The 22,534-nt window shown below is 39.0% G+C and overlaps 1 protein-coding gene across 4 annotated transcripts in view; it reads right to left on the bottom strand.

Moving 5' to 3' along the window:
• LOC111875580 (DNA polymerase zeta catalytic subunit) overlaps nt 1–22,534 on the bottom strand; it is a 156,311-nt gene that overhangs the window by 130,397 nt on the left and 3,380 nt on the right. For 3 of the 4 annotated variants that reach the window (XM_023871931.2, XM_033755865.1, XM_023871932.2), the window contains exons 2-3: nt 5,701–5,876; nt 567–753 (exon numbers count right to left, since the gene is read on the bottom strand). In XM_023871931.2, the coding sequence (XP_023727699.1) occupies nt 567–753; nt 5,701–5,842 (329 nt within the window). In that variant the 5' untranslated portion in view covers nt 5,843–5,876. The remainder of the gene's footprint in view (nt 1–566; nt 754–5,700; nt 5,877–22,534) is intronic. The other variant, XM_033755866.1, reaches the window with a different exon arrangement.

The raw sequence follows: 22,534 nt of genomic DNA on the forward strand, positions 1-22,534 counted from the left end.
ACTAGCATTTTTTCTCTCTATCCAATCATCACTCTCAACCGTAATCTTTGATGAGTGATATTATAAGTTTTGAATTTCTTCAAGAGTGTTTCTTTTGTTTGCTGTTTGCTATGGTGGCTGTGAAGAGGAGGAATCTTATGTTAGCTAAATGATTATAATTAGTAGTTATGCATATTTGTTGCATAACGTCCATTTAATGAAAACCCATATTTGATGTATGAAAAACCATTCCAGTAGAATTCGTTAAACAGAAATTTCAATGTAACAAGCAAGGCTAATGAGACGTTCATTATCCAAACTTAAAGTATCTGACAATTTCAACTTGAGATTTCCATATGGTGTCAGGCCTAAAAGCTCAAGTTTTCATATTCTACATAATATTAACAAAATCAATGTAAGTACTGTATAATAATGAAATTTTCTGCTCAACAGATGCACTGGTTATGCTGTCATTACTCTGGACTGTCAGAGCCCTGTTTCTGAAAAAAGAAAATATACAGGTAAGAAGCTTTAGGATTTGCTTCTTCTCTCTTACACCATACCATGCCAATGAACAAAAAACTTACAGTCCAGATACAAGGGTCATTTTGAAAACATGTTGCACTGTAGCATTTGCTTTTCCCAGTGATATATTTAGGGCCTTATCCAAGCTGGATGCTATCTGATACATGAGTCTGTCATGTGCTCCAGATCCTTCAAATGGAATGTACATGTATGGAAAAACTCCATGGACGTGCAAGCATGTTTTCTTTCCTGCAAAAGGAAGATTAAAAAAATTAAAATCATCTGTAAGAACAAACAAACACAACTATCTCAGATGTTAATACAATCAATACCATTGTTTGTTCATGGTTTATATAATAAGACTTTAGAAGCTCAGACTATATAAGGTCAAATAATAAGTATACGGATAAATTAATTGGAAAGAACATGGAAGGATATGGCTACGATCTATTTCAGGTACCAGTCCAGAATCTGCCAGATTGTGGAAAACCAAGAAAACTTCAGCCCAGATAGCTTGTCAGGGCATCCTGAATACAGACAGAAGTGTTACAGACTCAGCTGCAACATACAGTTCAGTCAATCATGACCACAAAGATATGTTTCCTTCAATTTAATCGGATGATAAATCTGAATGTGAAGGAATCCCCATATGCTGGGTAATTTCAAGTTTTCCTTCATTTAAAGTTCAATATCAGTGACTCCAAACAAATGACCTGAATGCTAAATTTCTGTAATTTACACTTATATTCTTCTTTTGCACAGCAGTACCAGAGGGGGGGAAGGGGAACTGCATTATGAGACACTTCATACTTTGTACTCTTTTCAGCAGATACTATTAAGCTAATCAAATCAAGGAGGATCAGATGAGGGGCATAAGCAGCATACATGGGAGCTGAGAAATGTGTACAAAATTTGCTCAGAAAACCTGAAAGGAAAGATCATTTGGAAGACGCAGGCATAGATGGAAGAATATCAACATGCATCTTCACAGAATGTGGCGTGAGAGTGTGGACTGGATTCAACAGGTTCAGGATGCAGTCCAGTGGCAGGCATTTCAAAAATGGTAATGGAACCACAGGGTTCTTTAAAAGGTGGGAAATTTCTTTACTATCTGAATGACTATTAGCTTCCCAAAGAGGAATCTGCTCCATCAAACAAGTCAGTTCTTTCAAGCACAGAAGTATAAACAGGAAAACTGTATACAAAATGCTGTAAAAGGTCATTATTTAATGTTACAGCCCTAACATGCATCACATTAATCAACATCAATGTTGGATTTTGTATTTAAAATAAGCTTGCAACCAGCACTCTCTTCTAAAAACATGTCATCTGATGCTCTCACACTTGGGTTTAGCCTCAAGGTTCAAATGTACAACAGGCTACCACATGAACAGCTTCTTACTTCTGATAAATTTGCTGGTATACATAAATTAATTTGTATTATATCAGCTTAGACTGGACAACTTCTAGCTGCCCCTCAAGCACTGAGACCTCCACTGGGCCCATTTTGTGCCCTGGTGTTGCTCAGGCGCTTTGACAGGCTTGACCTTAGCTATAGCCAAAGAGTACCAGGCAAGGTACTGATATACTGCCATCTTCTTTTGGGCAGCTCACAGCAGGATTCACCAACAAGGGCATCAGAATCCCAACCACATGTCCCAGGTGGACCCACTAATGAGACCCCAGTTTCCTCAAAATAGACTGCTTTCTGGCCAAACTCGTCTCCTTGTCAAACATTTCTTTCTTTTGATGGGCAGACCTTTTACCCTTTCATTAAGAGATGTGGTGCAGTGAAGGCCAACCCCCGGCAATATGTTAACAGAGTATTAACTTTTTTGTATTTTAGGGAAAAATATTGGTTGGAATAGATTTAGTCTTGGGAAATATTTGTAAGAGGTACGAAAGCGGATGTAAGAAAGGTTAAACAACTTAAAGGAATTTCTGCGTATGGATTTAGACAGACACTGGCTTGCCACGAGGGAATGCCCAGCTACACTTGTGTGATGGGGGGACGTTTGGAGGTAAAAGTGTTAGCCAAACGGTTTAGCAGTAGAAGGGGGTGTGTCCCCTTAGGATCCTAGCCAACGAGATCACCCACCTTGGGATAAGACGTCATTGGAGGCGGACTTACACCCTCCGGGAAAATAATGAGTAAGCATAAATAGGGGTATATAACCCAGGGACCAAATTAGTAAGGGATTATTATAACAGTAATTTTGGCCAATTGCGGCTGCAGGCTATGTCAGAATGGGCACCGACTCGACACCCGGCAACGCCATCCGTCTGCAGATCCAACCCAAGTAAGTGGAACTACTCTTATCGCCATGCATAATAATTGTGACATTATTAAAGTGTAACTCTTCCAATGGGACTTGAGCTAGGAACGTTACAAAAGTGTACAGGGCGTAAGAGTGATCCAACTGAGTGATCAGAGGTAGCCAAGTGTAATGTGTAACCCGACACCAGTCGGCTCTTTTATTGTGATAGTACCAAAATGTGTATAACTGTATATTGATTGTGTTTATACTAATATAGGGTAGCATAGGGTGAGGATGTGGGTTTCTGTTGTGATTTCCTCCATTACCACATTTCGCACCCGCGCCCTCCAGCCAAGCCCGGTAAACAGTGAGCCCCTAGGCAACGAAGCAACGATAGAGGAAGCTATTCAGTCGTTTCCTTAGTCCTACCCCTCTGACTGCAGTACAAAAGGTGACAGTGGGGATACCTCCACGCCCCCCATCTCCACGGAATAACTGGTGGCATAACAAGAGACATTCAATTTTACCCTCCTAGGCCCTTCACATGAAAGCTCTGGTGAGCTAATTACTACTTCCTCTTGGCAGCAGGAACTGAGCCCTCTGGTGCAAGAGGAAGATCTTCTCCTGGGATCCTGGAGGTGGGAAGTATAGTTACTAGCATTCACTGACCCTCCACTGCTGTTCCCATAACTGAATATCAGGTGAGATTTTGCAAGTCTGAACAATGTGGAAAAGAGAAAACTCTTGACCTTACTGGGACACGAAATCCAATCCCTTGGTCGTCCAGCCCTTAGCCAGTTGCTATACCAACCACGCTATCATGGCTCCAAATTAAATGGAGACTGTCTTTCAGTAAACATGAAATGTGATGTTTTTATATGAGTGTGACCCAAGGTTTCTCATATTAACACATTGCAGACCGGACGGGCCATATGGTCCTCTACGTTTCCAAGCGTTGCGGACCAGGCGGGCCATATGGCCCTCTACGGTCACATTATGTTGCAAAACGCTATATACCGCTGTGTGGCTTCGTTGAATCGTAACTACTGCGTAGATGACCTCGGGAATGATTGCTGCCTTATCTAGTAACTCGACCAGAGTCATTTCCTCTTACAACCTAAATAAAACTGGCTTTGTTCTAATCCAAGCTTGCACGTATCAACCACGCAGCTACCAGTTCAACATGGCTCAGAGACGAAAGCAGTTGTGATCTCTCAGAGGACAGGAAATATTACATATGTTCTCCGATGAGCTATCAGATTTGCCAACTGCTTCGTCTTTAGATAGCGAGGTCATTATCAGTGACAGTGACAGTGAAGGGGGCCACAGGGCTGCCCAAAATGTGTCAAGTGAAAGTGAGAGCTCCGTTGAAAGTGCGAGTGTCGGGACAGCAATACCTACTTTCAAGGAAAGTACATATTTGTGGTACAATTAGGGTGAACAGAGGCCTCCCTCCAAATCTGAAAGAGGAATGTAAACGCCTGAAACGTGGCGACACCGCATTCAGGAGGAAGGAGGACATTCTTCTTCAGTCCTGGAGGGATACTCGCGTTGTGAATATGGTTTCCACTATTCACAATTCGAGCATGGTCGATGTTCAAAGACGACACGGGCAAGTAAAGAAGCCTCTTTGTATTTCTGAGTATAATATGTTCATGAAAGGAGATGATAGGGCCTACCAGTTCTTGGCCTATTATTCCCTACCTAGGAAAACAGTAAAATGGACAAAGAAAGTTGCACTGTGGCTTATAGACTGTGCAATTTTCAATTCATTTACAGTTTTCAAAAAGGTAAACAGAAATTCTACTTTGAAATACAAAGCATTTCTGTTGAAACTGGCAAAAGCTTGGGCTACTGACGTCACGGTGGCGGCAGTACCTATGTCAGACACAGATGTAGTGCAGCCGGGGCCATCTGTTCACACCTGCCGGAGGCCTCAAGTAGACCCCCCTGGCCGACTCTCTGGTGATATGCGGAAACATATTCTCGTGAAAATTGTGAAGAGTGAATATTGCAAGAAGAAAACACCCTTCTAGGCAGTGCCGTGTGTGCGCAGAGCACAACAAGAAGAGTAGAACTGCCTAAATGTGCAACTCTGCATAATGCCTCTTCACAAAGGGGAATGTTTCCAGAGATATCACATGCGCAAGCACTTCTAGGAGCTGTGGTAAGTGTTCTCAAAAAATTTCAGTTCATAAAATTAATTAGGAGATTTTATATTAATTTTTAAAGTGAACAGTGCACAAGTTATGGTAGTAGGTTTAAAAACGGCGGTCCCCAGGGTGATTTAAATGTTTAAACCACCGGTCTGCAATGTGTTAAGGGACTGAGAATATCCAAGAACAGTGTTGACAAAACATTTGAAATTAAGAGGAAGTCACATGAGGATATAAAAAAAATAGAAAAATGAGAAGATTCATAACATATCCTTCACCAAATATTTTCATAATGTTCACATAAAGGAGAATGAGATTGGGAGGGAATAAATTCATACAATATTTTGGTCAGAAAATCTGAAATAGATCCCCTTGGAAGAATGGCTCAGGATAGGGAACAATGGTGGGCTATCCTGAAAATAATACTAAACCTTTGGATTCAAAAAGGCTGGCAATTCTTTTGACCTGAGCAACTTCTTGTGGATTCTGATAAACAAAGCTAGTTATAAAACTGTTATTTAGTTTTAATTTGGGACATAAACATGAGATCTGGCATTCTCAAAGGAGAGACTACCATCTTCTCGAAGATGACAGTAGAGACTGGTACATATTTATGGATACAACTATAAGATACTGCAGTGGCAACAGTACTGTGACTGCCAAAAGTCTTAAGTTCAATCAGAAATTCTTATTGAATACACCACTAAGTGTCCAAAACAAAATGATAAGTTTTGTTATTCATATTATCTGACCATAATGGTTTCATATCGAAATGATTATACCTGTAACAGTTGATCCAAATATCCTAATTACTGGGACTTGTTCAACTTCCGTTCCACGAAATTCTGAATAACTCACATCCAGTTCATGGATGGGAGGACTCATATAATGATCAGCCAAAACAAGACGCACAGAGAACATCATTCAAGAGACTTCAGCATCACTTTGCTCATAAAACCTGCAAGGCAAAAGATATTGGTTTCTTTACATATACACTTCTTTCCCACTGCCATACTACGAGAAGCGTTCCGTATATAATGCCCCGTATTTTTTTCAATGAAAACTACAACAGATACAGAAAGCATAATAACGCATGCAGTAACAGGAGCAAAACACAACACAGAACACGATACACAAATGTATGTAGGAAGAATGCTCACATAAAAGAGGATTGGTGTAATTCGCATGTTTGAGTGTGACGCAGGATGAATCCTGAAAAGTTTTATTATTTAGAATTCATCGACATATATGACGAATATAGATTTTAGTCATTTTAGTATGAAGACATCATGGCATGGAATACAATAGTTTAACGTGCATAAAGACACCTGAGGATGGCACATTAGTGCTGAAACATAAGTGTGGAAGTGAAGAATAAAGTGAAAAAGTGTATACACTGTAAGACGATTAGCATAAACTATGGACATGAATCAGTGTAACAGGACGCTAAAATATAATATTTTTAAAATATAACATAATAACGCAGTTAAATAGAGCAAGATTTCAGCTACTTACCGTTATTTTTCCACATAATCAACACCATTCTTTATGCACTTTTGCCAGCGATGTACAAGAGCCTGTATGTCGCGCCCGTAAAAGTCTGCGCCAGCAGAGCCTAGCCACTTTCTTACAGCTGCAATGACAGCAACATTGTCTGGAAAATACTGCCCACGTAGTCCATCTTTCATAGGCTCAAAGAGATGGAAGGCTCAAGGTGCTAAATCGGGGCTATAAGGTGGATGTGGTAGAACAGTCCTGCCAAACTTTGCAATGTGCGTGGTGGTCGCCAAACTGGTATGAGGTCTAGAGTTATCATGCTGCAAGCAAAAGGTTGTCTGCTTCTCTGGCCTGACTCAGGAAATGCAGGCTTTCAGCTTAGTCAGCGTCGTCTTGTAGCATTCAGAATTGACAGGCTCACCAGGCTCCAGGAAATCCAACAAAATCACACCCCGCCTATCTCAAAAGACCATGCACATCACCTTCCCTGCCAATGGCTGTGTCTTGAACTTCTTCTTTCTTGGGGAATCCAGATGTCACCACTCCATGGACTGTCTTTTGGATTCCGGCTCGTAGCGGTGACACGTCTCATCTCCGGTGATGATGCTGTCCAGAAACTTGTCACCTTCAGCCTCAAACTGGTGCAACAGGTCCTGACAGACTTCCTTTTGATGAGTTTTGTGGTCCTGTGTAAGCATCCGCGGGACCCATAAGGAACAAACTTTGCGATAATCCAGNAGAAATCCAGCTTCCCCAACATCGTTTCCAATGCATTACAGCCGATATTAAGCCATGCATACAGTTCCCTAGTCGTTCTCCGCCAATCTGTACAGATGAGCTGATCGAGGTGCTGCTCATTGTGAGGGGTGGCAGCCGAGCAGGGATGCCCATGGCATGGCTTGTCGTGCACTTCACTTTCACCACTGTTGAAACGCACTACCCACTGCCTCACTGTGCTGACATGCACTGTATCATCTCCGTACACCTTTAGCAAGTGTCAATTGATGTCAATGGGTGCAATTTGTTTGGCAATGAGAAATTCAGTAACACATCTCTGTTTCGTATGCACTTCTATGTCAGACACCATTTTGGTAGACTGCTCTGCTGTCGCTATTTGTCGCACGATAACCAAACTAACAGTACACTGGCGGGAAGGTTCAACCTTTACTACAACACCACCAACATCCAGCTCAGACGTTACATATTAACACAAAAAATAGGAGGCATTATATATGGAACATCTTCGTATTATGTGACCTCTGGTTCCTTACACGATATACACATGCATATGTATAATTTAATGGTTTCTTATTAACTTAAAAAGTGTTATAAAATATGTTCTGTCAACATTTAAAGTAGGCTTATTACTATAACACCTAAACTATGGCTTCATATGTCAATTTATGTCTTGTTTGAAGATTTGTACAGGCGAAGATATTTAAGAACCTGTCACCAAATATCAGAGGATTACAGATGGAAAGTAAAACTTATGTCAACATTTTCCATGCACATTTGGACCTACAGCAAAACTAACATGCCCAAAGGCCAACAGATCACAAACCAAACCTACCTAGATCACAAAATATGTAAAAAATGTCACCATTGTCACATGTTCCTTGCACCTTCATCTCCTGGAAGTTCCTTTTTCGAAATAGGACACACTTTAACTTACAATTTTACACCCCAGTCACCTGTACAATGTGTCTATGGGGCTTTTGAGGGAAATATTCAAGCCTAGTACAAATTACATTCAATCTCTCCAGTAAGCAACTGGCATTTTGAACTGGTTCTTTTTGCCCAGTAATGACCTTGCCTGTCTGAATAGTTTTTCCCCATATAGAACTGTAACATCCTGAAATTTAAGCCAGAATATTCACTTCACTTTTCACATGGGTAATACAGTCACATGTTTGGGTGACTGAGACGTGGGTTTGGATTGAATCGTTTTTATTGGATCATCACCAGTTGTAACTACAAATAACTGTAACTCATTCAAAAATACTGTACTTATAACACACGTCAGTTCTTCTATTCACTTCTGTTGTAAGCACTTTGCACCAGTCTCTCAACTGTTTTGAACTCTCCTGAACTCTCCACACACACACTGACTTAACCTCAAACAGACACTTGTTATATAGGGGCCACACAGACCAGACAGATAAAGTCATGTGATTTTACTGTTGCAGTGTGACGGCATGGTGTCTGTGTAGAAGTCTGTTTACTGAGCTGTTGCCTAGCAGCAGGTTGCATAACCTCATTGTTCCATTGTTGCATGCATGTATTGCATGTGTTTACCAGTCTGTTACCTAGCATAGGATAGGATCATCATGGCGGACACTGAAGGACATAATGAGAGATGCCTCTCTTCCTTCGTTAACATAAGTAGTGTTGAACAAGATGGAAAGTGCCTTGGTTGCTCACAATTAAGACTTGAACTAAATAAAATTAAAACTGAATTACTATTGTATGAAAAAATAATAAAAGTGCTACAAGAAGAGTTACATCAGAAAAATCTCCTAAACAATGTCGAATCTGCAGTGCAAGATTATCTCTGATAAGTATTTCAGACTTCAATCAGTACAGGAAGGACGGACCCAATCAATATCCAAAAATTACAAGAAAAGTATAACTTTAACAGCAATTTGATACAAATATTCCCCACTACAACAAACAGATATGAGGTCCTTTCTAACTTCCAAGAAGATGAATCAGTTAATGTAACAACTAAAGTCACGAAAACCCAGAATTCAAATAACTGTCCTCAAGTAAAATGAAATGTTCAGATAGTCAGAGGTGTAGAGAAAAGTGAACATAAAGTGCTGATATTTGGGGATAGTCATGCAAAAAAATGTGCATTGGAACTTTCTCATAAACTTGATCATAAGTATGAAGTCTATGGTTTTATTAAACCAGAATCTGTAACCAACGAGATCATCAGGACTGCAGAAAGCAGGATGATGTGATGATTCTCTGGACACGAGCTAATGACATCAGCATAAACAACTCTAAAGAAGTTTTAAAAAATTTATCTTACTTTATGAATGCAGATAAGAAGGTGAATATTATTTCAATAAATACATTACCTAGACATGATCTCATGCCTATGTCTTGTGTTAATAATGAAGTAGTTAAATTTAAAAGACAATTTAAGAAAATAGTTAAGTTACATGGAAATGCTGAGTTTCTAGAAGCAGAATTACCAAGAAAGCACTTCACAAGACATGGCCAACACATAAACAATAATGGCAAAGATCTAGTCTCCATAGAATTAGCTAAGTCACTAAAACAGTGTTTAAAAAAGAAGGAAACTTGTCCTATTCAAATGAACTGGAAGGACGTCAAGCTAGTTATTCAGAGAAAAACTGTAAAAAACATTGAACCTGTCACTTTTATGGATTCTCTAAGATTAACCAAGGGTGATACTGGTAAAAGTAGAAACGGGGAAGTCTTATCCCATGCTATGGACCATGAAATGCAGGCCGAAGAAGTAGGTGGAATATTTGAAGACAGAGTACAAGTAGGTAGGTCTTCAAGAAGGCATAACAAAGCCACTATTACGAAAAGTAAGGATTTCTTATGGTAGATGCAAATTCAAAAAGACCAAAGTATTCGAGGAATAAGTGTAATAGGAGTGATGACATAAATAGATCCAAGATATTTCATCAAAATATAAGGGGTATAAAAGGCAAAATTAATGAGTTAATGATTTCTCTACTAATGATGAACCTAGTATAATATGTCTATCAGAACATCACCTAAATGTCCAGGAAATGGATGTCACGCATATACTTAAATACAAATTTGGTTCTGGTTATTGAAGGAAGAAATTTAAAAATGGTAGTGTTTCCATATTCGCCCAAGAGGATCTAAATTTCATTCCTTTAAACCTACAAAAATATTGCAAGGAAGGTGATATGAAATCACTGCTGTTGAAGCAGAACTAAACGATGAAAAGATAATTGTTCTTTGTATATACAGATTCCCATTAGGTGATTATGATTTCTTCTTAAATAAACTGGATTGTGTACTAAATTCTCTCCTCAAATATAACTCAGAATTTATAATATGTGGGGATATAAATATAATTACTTGGAAATTAATAACAGGAAATCAAAACTAGATACCCTATTAAATACCTACCTTATCGATACTGTTCAATTTCCCACAAGAATTATTAATTCAGCTACATTAATAGATAATATAGTGTGACATGTTGCGCAATGGAGGACAATCCCCCCCCTACCCAGCAGTGACGTGGTGGGTGAGTCAGCGCTCTGTGGCCCCCCCCCCTCCATACTGTGACATGGCACGCAACACCGCTGTCGACAAGGCGCCAGCCAACAGTGGTACCGATTACGTAACAGGCAAGCGCTGCGACTATATAAGGGAACTAAACAGCCCCCGCAGTCAAGTTGAAATGTGGCCGTCGCCGAGTTCAGTTGTCGCAGTTAGTTAAAAGTGTATCAGCGGCCAAAGACAGTTCTCCAACCAACAGTGAACGAGTTAAAATATAGCCGTATGGGATGAAACAAAGAAAATGTTCAACAAGAAACCTGGAAGGGAAGAACGGGAATAAAGGACATAGGCTTCAGACAGCCGCTATGCCAGATGAAAAAGGTGCCAACCAAGGACGTCATTGGAGACTGTAGATCAGGACAGCGATCGCACCTAGGAGGGAGAATTTGTAAGACCATGTACAAGATTGTCAGCGTGAAGATGGTGAAACAAATGGACAGATCTTCTGTCGGCCTACGACGGGGCAAGGATTGGACCCTGTGGAGGGGTTGACCCCCTCCAAAACGGAAAAAGGCCCGTATAGGAGGAACCAGTAGTAGAAACACCGGCCTCCCTAGCATTAATGAATGAAGACTGAATGAGCGACGAATGAGTGTGACACAACTGGATCTTCTGGCAACTTAGCAGGAAACCACTCGAGACGAGCTGGTCTTAAGAGGGGAATGGTTCTAACGGCCGGAGGACAGTCGCTGAAAGGAGTAGCAGGAATAAAAGAAGATGCTGCAAGAATATCCTCCAGAGAAAAGTAACAGGGCTGCACCGATAGGCTATTTGGGATGAACAGCCTTAAGGAAGGAGGAGTGTGACGTGTTGCACTATGGATGATGCCCCGCCCCCGCCGTGACGCGCCGAGCGGAGCTGAGGTGAGCCGAGTCCCAGCACACTGGTCGCTATGCAACGCGAGTAAACAGCAGTTGCTATGCAGCCGTAAACAACTCCCGACAGCGTTGCTAGCAACACGGCGCCAGACAACAGTGGTGCGTATTACGTGGCTATTTTCTGTGTTGTCCGGAACGAGGCTAAATAAGGAGCAGCGAAGACTATTCACAGTTAGTTCTCAAGTTTATGAGTAGCCAGGCAGTCAACCTTTCAGTTGTAGTCTAGCATTTGCAGTCTAGTATTTGTATTACTGCCGATGGCAGTAATTGTCAGATTGTAATTTGTGTGACTGTAAGGGTGAATGTGAAATAAAATTCGCTATATCAAATACAGCGTGAAGTGTTTTGTCACATTATACACCCAACACGTGACAATATTCATTGATAACAGACGAAGCTAGAGCATTAAGGGTCTATCTGATCATGATGTTCAGCTCATGTCATTTAAGAGTATTACGGTCTCCAATAACGTTTTGGACCTATTTTTGTTAGAAATATCAATAAGAATAGTATTGAGGAATTTAAAAAGTTACTAAGTTGGGAACAATGGGACAACTTCTTCAGGAATAATAATGTCAATGTCATGTTCAACAACTTTCATGATATGTATTTAAGATGTTTTTATGCTTGCTTTCCAAAAAAAGAAGTCAAGCATAATATGATTTATAACAACTGGATTACTAGAGGGATAATGATTTCATGTAAATGAAAAAGAGAACTATTTTTGCAAAGCAGGAACTGTGATGATTTAGATCTTAAAATATACTATAATCAATATTCCAAAGTACTATCAAGAGTGATCATAGCATGAAAGAAATCATATTACAATAAAATTATTTTCAATTCCAATAATAAAATGAAAAGTATTTGGGAAATAATAAATGAGGACAAAGGGATATCAAAAAAGGATAAAGGTATTCATTCCATATTTGTAGATAAGAAATTATTAAGGAATCAGATAAAATTGCAAATGTTTTCAACAAGTACTTTTTATTTATAGCTGAGTCTATTATTCCAAATAATAATATATATCCGAATCTGAAACTATCTATTCCAACCAATTACTTAGTAGATTCATTTAATGGACCTTTTACCAAGATGAAATGGCAGTACACCTCCACTCAGGAAATCGCCAAAATTATTAAGATGCTAAAGACTAAAAATTTGAGTGGATATGATGAAATCTTCAATAAAATATTAAAACTGAGCCTTCCATTTATAATTTCCCCATTTACTCATACTTGTAATGCAATACTTAACAGTGGTGTCTTCCTTGATAGACTGAAATTTTCCATAGTCAGACCACTATTTAAAAAGGGGAAAACTCATGATGTATCTAACTATAGGCCTACATCCTCTGCTAACGTCTTTTTCTAAGATAATTGAAAAACTTATGTATGCTAGACTTACTACACATATCGAAACAAATAATTTATTGGTTCAAGAACTGTATGGTTTCAGATCACATTCTTCAACTGAGAAAGCGGTTTTTTCATTGATTGATAGCATCTTATCTGCGATGAATAACAAACTGTTGGTGGGAGGCATTTACTGTGATTTACAGAAAGCATTTGATTGTGTTAATTACAAAACATTATTGGAAAAATTAATATTCTATGGAATAGATGGGATATTTAAATCACTCACTGAATCTTACTTGTCAGGTTGATGGCAAAGAGTTGTAACAGAGAACAGAATTGATTGTAGCAACTCTTCTGATTAGGAATCAATCAGATGCGGTGTTCCTCAAGGCTCGATCCTTGGCCCCCTGTTTTTTCTGTTTTATACAAATGACTTACCAAAAATAATAACATGGTATTATTTGCAGATGACACCAGTATTATAGTAACTGGCACGAACAAATTAGACTTTGATATGAACCATAATCAAACTTCTAAAGATATTAATTCACAGTTTAATGCTAATTTGCTCAGTTTGAATTTTGTTCCATGAATCATTATAATATTACCACACAATATATATGGACAAATACCGTCTTAAGTGCAACAATTTTATTGTAGTTTTTACATCTTTTTCCTCCTCCACACATGTTTCGGCCCTAAATGGCCATCATCAGGTGTGTATTACTCACGTAGCTGTTACACTGCTTGTTAAAATTTAAAATCACCAGTCTTTCTAATTGTATAAAATCTTTGTTAATCTACACGCGTCGATTTGATTTTTAAATTAGCACTTTTTAAAACTTTAATTCAAGTTAAAATGTCTGTAAGATCTCTGTTCTCTTTCTTTTCAAATTTTTTAATTAAAATTTTTCAGGGTACATGCCCTATATCTACGGTGCTGCAGCAGCCACTTCTTGTTTTTATCGCTGTTCATGTGTTGTCTGTAATATACAAATATTCGTGTTACTATATTATGTTATGTTATTCTTATATGTTTATACTGTTATTTGTACTTACTCTGTGTAGGCGCTCTCTGTGTGTGTCGCTGCTTATCTTTAATACGTTTGCTGTCTGGTGTACTGTGTGCTGTGTTTTATGTTCGTGAGTGTTGGAGGGGGAATGGGTAGTGGGGGGAGGGAGGTACCGTTAGTCTGTATAGATTTCGTATATAGTTTGAAATATGGGATTGTATGTTTCTATGTGTGTGTCATTCATTTGTAGGCCTTTCTTACTTATTTTATATATATGGTATTTCTCTAATGTATTCAAATGTTTACCCTTTTTTCCCGTTGTTACAACTTCCATTACGTCTGTTATTGTTCCGTATGAATGTCCCGTATTTAGTATGTGATTTGAGTACCCGGAATTGCAATTATTATTTCTAATATCATGTAGATGTTCTTTATATCTAGCGTTAAATGTTCGGCCCGTTTGTCCAATGTATTTCAATGGGCAATCTACACATTTCATTTGGTATATGCCACTTTTATTGTATTTATCTAATTGTGGTTTTTGTTTGAGTATGTTTTCTATTGTGTTACGTGTGCGGAATGCTACTTTTATCTGTGTGTCTTTAAAAAGTTTTGTAATTTTTCTTACTTCTTTTGTACTATATGTAAATATGGCCCACTTTGTTTTTGGTTGTTGTTCGTCGTCATTTGTGTTTGATTTTTGTTCTCGTTTTGTCTGATTCGATCTTTTGATTATGTTAGTGTCGTATCCGTTGTTATGTAGTATGTTTTTAATAGTGTTCTTCTCTATTTGTTTTCCTTTTTCTGTTATTGGGTATGTGTGGAGTCTATTCATTAAGTAATTAATACCTGACAATTTGTGCTCGAATGGATGGCACGAGCTGTTAGGTATTATGATGTCTGTTTGTGTGGGTTTTCTATATATTTCGAATTGCAAGCTATCTTCATTACGATGTATTGTTATATCTAGAAAGTTAATAGATTCTTCTTGTTCTCTTTCAATTGTGAACTTTATAGTTGGTTGCAATTCGTTAATTTCTTTGAGTGTATGTTCTATGTTCGTTATTTTTTCGTCATATATTATTAATATGTCATCGACATATCTAAAGTATGCCACTATTTGTTGTTTTACTAGAATGGGAAATATTTGAGTGTGTTCCATATATTGTATATATGTTTCTGCTATTATTGCCGATGTTGGGGCTCCCATAGCTAGACCATCTGCTTGTTTGTAGTAATTCTGGTCAATTTGAAAATAATTCTGTTCCAATACTGTTTTTAATATATGTATTGTTTCTTTGTGGCTTTCTTTATCTATGTCATTGTTTTCCTCTAATATAGTGTTTATTATGTTTATGGTATTTGTTTTTGGTATATTTGTATACATGTTTTCAATGTCAAAGGAACATAGTCGCATATTCTCATTAAGTTTAATGGTTTGTAAATCTGACATTAAGTGGGAGGAGTTTTGGACATTGTATGTATTTGGTAATTTTAGATAATCATGTAATACTTTTGTTAATTTCCTTGCTATTTCGTAAGCTGGGGCGTTCTTCCAATTTATTATTGGTCTAATGGGTGTGTTAGGTTTATGCAATTTTATTGTGGCGTGTAGGTTTGGGGCTGTGGGGTTCATGTTTGTGTATTTCCATTTGTCTCGTATGATATTATTACACTGTTTCAGTGTTTGTTTTATTGCCCTTTGGTATTGTTGGGTCGGGTTTTTGTCGATTTTTATGAATTTATGAGTGATACACACCTGATGATGGCCATTTAGGGCCGAAACATGTAGTGTGGAGGAGGAAAAAGAAGAAAAAACTACAATAAAATTGTTGCACTTAAGACGGTATTTGTCCATATATATTGTGTGAGTGTAACAGGATGCTGAAATATAATATTCTGAGCACTTGGTTAGAATTAATTGAGCGCTTCAGCAGACGCAAGGGCTCCTTCCGGATTTAGGCAAAAGGCGGGGACAGACAGTTAGTGATGAAACAATTCAGGCTGTCACTCAATTTTATGAAAACAGTAGGTTCTGCCCTGGAAAAAAGGATTGTGTGAGTGTTAACGTGGGAGGTATCAAAGAGTGTATGCAGAAACAGCTGATACTATGCAATTTGAAGGAACTTTACATTCACTTTAAGAATACTCAACCTGAGCACAAAATTGGTTTCTCCAAATTTTGTGCACTTCGACCGATGTGGTGTATCATTGCTGGTGCATCGGGGACTCATACCGTTTGTGTATGCAGCTATCACGAATATATTACGCTAATGCTAGAGGGAGCAAAACTGAATTCGGACTACAAGGATTTTTTACATGTAATGGTTTGAGACATCGAAAGTTATAAGTGCATGGGAATGAATGCGCAGACTGCCCTGGAGAATAAATTCTGACAGAATTGCTATCAGCCGAATCAGAGAGCATGCCCGATCAAATAGTCTACAATGGGTCAACACAGGCAGAGCTAACATGATTTCTGTAATGCAAAGTTACAGTGAATTCTGCGAATCTCTAATTGAAAAACTGACAGAACTGAAAAAACATCACTACAGGGCTAAAATTCAGTCGCAGTAATTGAAAGAAATGAGGGAAAGCCTGGACGAAACACAGTGCCTCGTTGTTGCAGATTTTGCAGTTGAACGGTTATCCCAAAGGTTTTATTGACTCGGTCATTAATTCCAAGGGCAGTAGTCGTCCGAAGAAAGAGGAAAGCCCTCTGTGTTCTGTTTATATTCCATATGTGAAGGGTGTGTCTGAAAAGTTTAAACAGATAGGTAATCGATATAATATTAGGACCATCTTCCATGAGAAAAACACTCCTAGGAACAAGACTCTGTGCAACAGACGGCAGAGTGCGTCTATAGCATTCCCTGTTAATATATTGTATCCCCGCACCTGAGATCAATGTTGTATCCAGCAGCGGGACAGGTTGGCTAGGGCGAGCGGTCCCCTTGGGAGTCAATGCGGGGTGTCGTTCTAACAGACTGTCGAGACACTTGGCTGGATGGATTTAATGTACAATCAAAATGAAACAGAAATACACAATTAAATGGCAGAGAACAAAGTAGACAACACTCCAATACTTCTGCCTAAGCAAGGGCAGCGTCCGACTTCTGATAACCAGGCGTCACTGCTCTACACATAGACGCAGGTAACCTCGAGATCAGAGAGCGGGGATGAAGTCTCTGGCCGTTGTACTTATGCCAGCCAGTACGTGACTTTCCCCATGTTTCACATATCGCTATCAATAGGAGGTTTCCCCAAACGTCTTGTGACACTTGTTATTTGGCCTCCCGGACCTTGCCTTTTACTCGGACTTTAGCAGATGCGTTCTCAGTGGATCTCCGCATGTAAATTGGAAAGCGGGTAGTGATCCTGTTTTCTCTTTGCCTTCTGGCTACAGCTATTTCTTGGGATGTACACAACATCGGTGAAAGTCCAAGTTTACAGTAACGGCCTGGTCCGCTTGTACTGTCAATTCCGTGTTAACTGAATGAGGTTTCTTTTCATTATATGATATTAACGTACGTAAATTGGAAACGTTTCCTTAACTACTTCCTTCACCCTAGCATGTGCCTTCTGTACATGCAACAAATGTGGCAGAAGCTACATTGGCGAAACAGGCAGACCTCTGGCCGTGCGACTCCGGGAACATAGGCATAACCTCAAAGAAGGTCTTATAGAAAAATCTGAACTAGCTCAACATGCCTAAGAAGAGGGACATAGGGTTNACTGGGTAAATCAACACGCTACACTTCACCCATTTGTGTATTACTACAAGGGGGACAATATAACAAAATGCCGAAGCTTGTGTATAATCAGTCATCATGTAAAGCAGGATACAGCCACAGTTTATGTGTTCCAAAAATATCTTATAGCCAATATAAAAGAAAATGTGCCTTCGGTCAGGAAAGTTATTTATTTCAGTGATGGCACTGGAAGCCAATATAAGAACAACAAGAATCTTTCCAATTTATGTCATCACTATGAAGACTTCAGACTTGAAGCAGAATGGAATTTTTTTGCCACCTCGCATGGGAACAATGCCTGTGACGGTATTGGCGGCACCACGAACAGGCTAGCAGCGAAAGCCAGTCTTCAAAGAACTCATTTTAATCAAATCATCTGCCCGCTAGAACTGTAGTAATTCTGCACAGAAAATATCTCAGGGATAGTTTAATTTTCTGTGCCAACAGAGGAAGTTGGAAGAAATGAAATCATTCTAAAAAGCAGGTTCCAAAAGTGCAAAACTGTATCCCACACAAGTGAAAAACACCGGGTCAACCCTCTGGAGGAAAACACAGACAGGTGTTATAAAACATCCAAGTCCGATGATTTCAAAGACATCGTGGCAGTGGACAATTCCTGAACTACTTTCAAACAAACAGGACGATTTTCATCGAAGTACACAAAGAACTAATACTACTGGATGCAGGTATGCCAATTATTGAGGTATTGATTCTTTTGATAAAATTCAAAGTGTCCACACCTTCGCTCTTATTTGAATATCAAAGTTGTAATTTTATCTCCAAGTTACTCTAGAATAGAGCATTATTTGCTACGAATTTCAAAATTTTCGGAGTGTCCCCACTGGAGATATGAGATGTTAAAATGGTCGATTTTGGGCCCAGAGCAAAGTTTGAAATCTCCTGGAAAATTTTGGAAACTAGGTATGTGGTTCAAAACTACGTGATCATATTCCCCATGTGGGTAACATATCTGATACTTTCCCTCTCCCATTGGTTTTTGAAGGTCAAAAATTGTGTTTTTCCAAAAATTGATAGGTAACTTTCGAGCTTAATTAGACCTAGAGGAAGTGTGCTGAGTAAACCCTTATAGTGATATGATTTATAGTCCATATCATGGGGAACAAATTGGTTTCTTATTGGAGTCTGTAGCTTCAATAGTTATCGAGATATGGAAGATAACTCAAACCTTCATTTCAGCCGAAAACACGTTTTTTCGAATTATAAAAACGCTTGTACCAGGAGAACCGAGGGGATTACAATTTTTTGAAAAATATTTTTGTAGTATGAAAATATGTATAAATAAGTGTACAAAATATATTTTTTTTAAATGGTGAGCAACCTCTCTGGATGATATCATGTGGAATGACCCATATGTCCTACCATTAGAGTGCTATACGACCATTCCTGGAATTTTTTGACTGACCCTTGTATACTATTGGTAACTATTATTGAATTACTTAGTGATTGTATATGGTATTGATTGAATTATTATGGTTATGTAGTTTACTTACTATCTGACGAGCGATTCCATTGTGTAAATGTCTGCTCTGATGGAGAGATGAATTACAACTGATTTGGGATGTATGTCATTATGGAAGGTGTAGGTGAGGGGGGGGATGAGGTGGAGGAGTGGTGGATGTAGGATGGGGGTAAGGTGATGTTCATATTTGGTACACTGCCATTATTTTGTCAAATACTGGGTTAAGTGTTTCGGTAAAATCGTCGTTCAACCAGATGTTTTTCTTGCTGATTTCATATATATGAAATCTTTATTGAGTATCTAACATTCGTCCTTTCTTTCCGATGTACAAAATGTCCATAGTTTAATTTTCATGGACAGTGTCTACTATGTGCTGGGCGAATTTGGAATTTTGTCCACCGTTCTTTATGTCTCTTATGCATTCCTTAAATCTAATTTTGAATGTACGCCCAATTTGTCCTACATATATTTCTGTGGACATTTTACACACTGTAATCAGTAAATTCCACCTAAGTTAAACTTATCATTCGTATAAACACCACCGTTCCCCCATCCTACATTAACCACAACCCCACCTCACCTAAACAGCACTCTATAACGACATACATCCCAAATCAGTTTTAATCCATCTCTCCACCAGATCAGACAGTTACACAATGGAGGCGCCCATCAAATAGTAAGTAAACTACATAACCATAATAATTCAATCAATACCACATACAATCACTAAGTAATTCAATAATAGTTACCAATGTTATATTATTTCCAGGTATCAAATATAAAATAATAACATAAAACATAACAACGGGTCTCCGAACACCACATCAGCCATTGTTTATATAATATGTCTACACAACTATTACATACGAGGGTTGGAACTTTAATAGTGACAACTATTTATTTACAACTGATACAAAATAGATGCATGTTTTGAAGTTTTACTGTCCTTCAGTGTAGTCACCAGCATTGTGTACAACCCGTTTCCAGCGATGTGGAAGTCACAGGATACCTTTAGCAGCGCCTGTTGTGTTGATATTTCAAATGGAGCGGCCTGCTGCCTGAAGAATCTCTAAAACAGTTCTAAAGCAAATACCACAAAGTGGTTCCTTCAACTTATGAATCAAGTCAAAGTCATAAGGGCTTAAGTCCGGGGAGTATGATGGATGATACAGCACTTTCCAGCCGCATCAATGAAACAAATCAGCCACAGCTTGCGCTGCATGTAGCAGAGTACTGTCCTGCAAAATGATGGGTGGGTTCTGCAGAAAGTGTTGCCGCTTCTTTCTCAAAGCTGGTCACAGGTTGTGTTCCAAAAATGAACAGTAATACTGTGCATTGATGGTCTGCTGTCACGGAATGGTATGTGTCAGGATAACGCCCTCACAGTCTTACATGAGAATCACCATAACTTTCACACTGCTGGGGTTCTGATGAAATTTTGATTTTCATGGTGACCTGTAATGATGCCATTCGTTTGATTGGTGTTTCATTTGTGGCTCGTACGATTTGGTCCATGTCTCATCCAGCATAATGTTACGGTGTAAGAAAGCCTCTCCATTGCACTCATAGCGCTCCAAGTGGTTACAAGCAGCGTCATATCGTAGTCATTTCTGCATTTCCGTCAAATCATGCAGAACCCATTGTGATGCAGTTTTTCTCATGCCCATGCCTTCCTTCAGAATGTGAAGCACAGTCATATGTGCCAATTCTGTCTCTCAGGCCAGGTCACGAATTGTATGGTGTCGATCACTCTCCAGTAATGTGGAAAGAGCATACACTTCTTCTTTACTGACACTAGGATGACCTGGCCGACACATGTCTGCCACATTTTGGCGTCCCTTGTTGAAGGCTTTTACCCGCCTTGCCACTGTTCTGTAAGGCAATGCAGATTCCCAAGCCTCTTGAAGACCTTGATGACACTGTTGTGCTGTACGGCCTCTGGCACATTCAATCTTTATCCAATTCCATCGTTCCTGTTTCAATAACATCATGACAACACTATATTAGACCACCAGCTAACATGAGGCTCTGGGCTCTGTTTTTCTCGTCACTGTGAATGCGCGTGATGTGGGAAGGGAGAGTCCATTTGCTCTGAGGTACTGTAGATATGTAACTAATGTGTGGCATAAGCAACGTTATTTGGTTCCATTGCATGGCGTCTCTACAGGAGTGCTGTCACTATTAAAGTTCCAACCCTCATATAAACACAATGCAAGAGACTGAAGTATATACACATGCATGTTTACAGTAAAAGCCTCAGTATTCTGCTCAACTTGGAGAAATACAAAAAAGAAAAGAAATGAAATCAGAAAGACGTTTGCTTAGGATTCTTTCTTTGTCTTCCATAGGAGAACATTCTTAAAACATTGGAATTCTGATGGAACTACAATACACAGCAGACTCTTGTTCCTTTTATCATCACATGGACTCATTTGGACTTACACATTCATAGCAACTTTTAAAAATGGCTACTTGCTGCATTATTTATCTTATACATTGCAAAAGAAAATTGTTAGAATTATGATGGGTGGCAAATCTCATAATTCCTGTAGAGATCTATTTAAGAGACTACAGATCTTAACATTGCCTTGTGAATATACTTGGGGCAATCCAAAAGTTTCCGAAATTTGAATTTTGTGTGTGAATGGTTATGAGTACATCGAAATACCGCTAGGCGTCTCCTCACACATCCTTCTTGAATCAGTGTGGCAAGCAGCTCGAGTTGAGTGGTTGGGTTTATTGTTGGTGAACGTATTTCCATTGTTGTGTTTCCGTGAGTCTGCGGTTTTGCGATGGCTGACCTGAGAGAGCAGCGTGTCTGTATAAAGTTTTGTTTCAAACTTTGGAAAACCGCTGCAGAAACACACCAAACGTTGAAGCAAGATTTTGGTGACAACAGTTTAGGCCAGACACAAACTTACAACTGGTATAAGCATTTTAAAAATGGCCGAACACTGACTGATGATAACGATCGTTTGAGACGGCCGTCAACAGGCAAAACACCAGAAAGTGTCACGAATGTTAGGGATCTGATTCTGCAAGATCGTAGACTGACCATTCAAGACCTCTGTAAGACCTTTGGATTACCGTATTTACGCATGTATAGGCCGCACATTTTTTGCCAAAAATTCAAGAGGAAAACTGGGGTGTGGCTTATATTCGAAATATTCTAAATCACACGCATTTTTTTCGTCAACGTCGAATTTTCTCCCTGCTGCTCGATTTCCGTGTTCTTGTGCGTAACGCACCACTTGAAGTTTAAATTTAGATGTATAACCTGCTCTTACTCGACCCATGTTTCACTCAGAACTAACCAGGCAAGTCAAGTAAAGGCGAAAA

Source organism: Cryptotermes secundus, unplaced genomic scaffold (genome assembly GCF_002891405.2).
Source record: "Cryptotermes secundus unplaced genomic scaffold, Csec_1.0 scaffold1950, whole genome shotgun sequence".
Lineage (NCBI taxonomy): Eukaryota > Metazoa > Arthropoda > Insecta > Blattodea > Kalotermitidae > Cryptotermes > Cryptotermes secundus.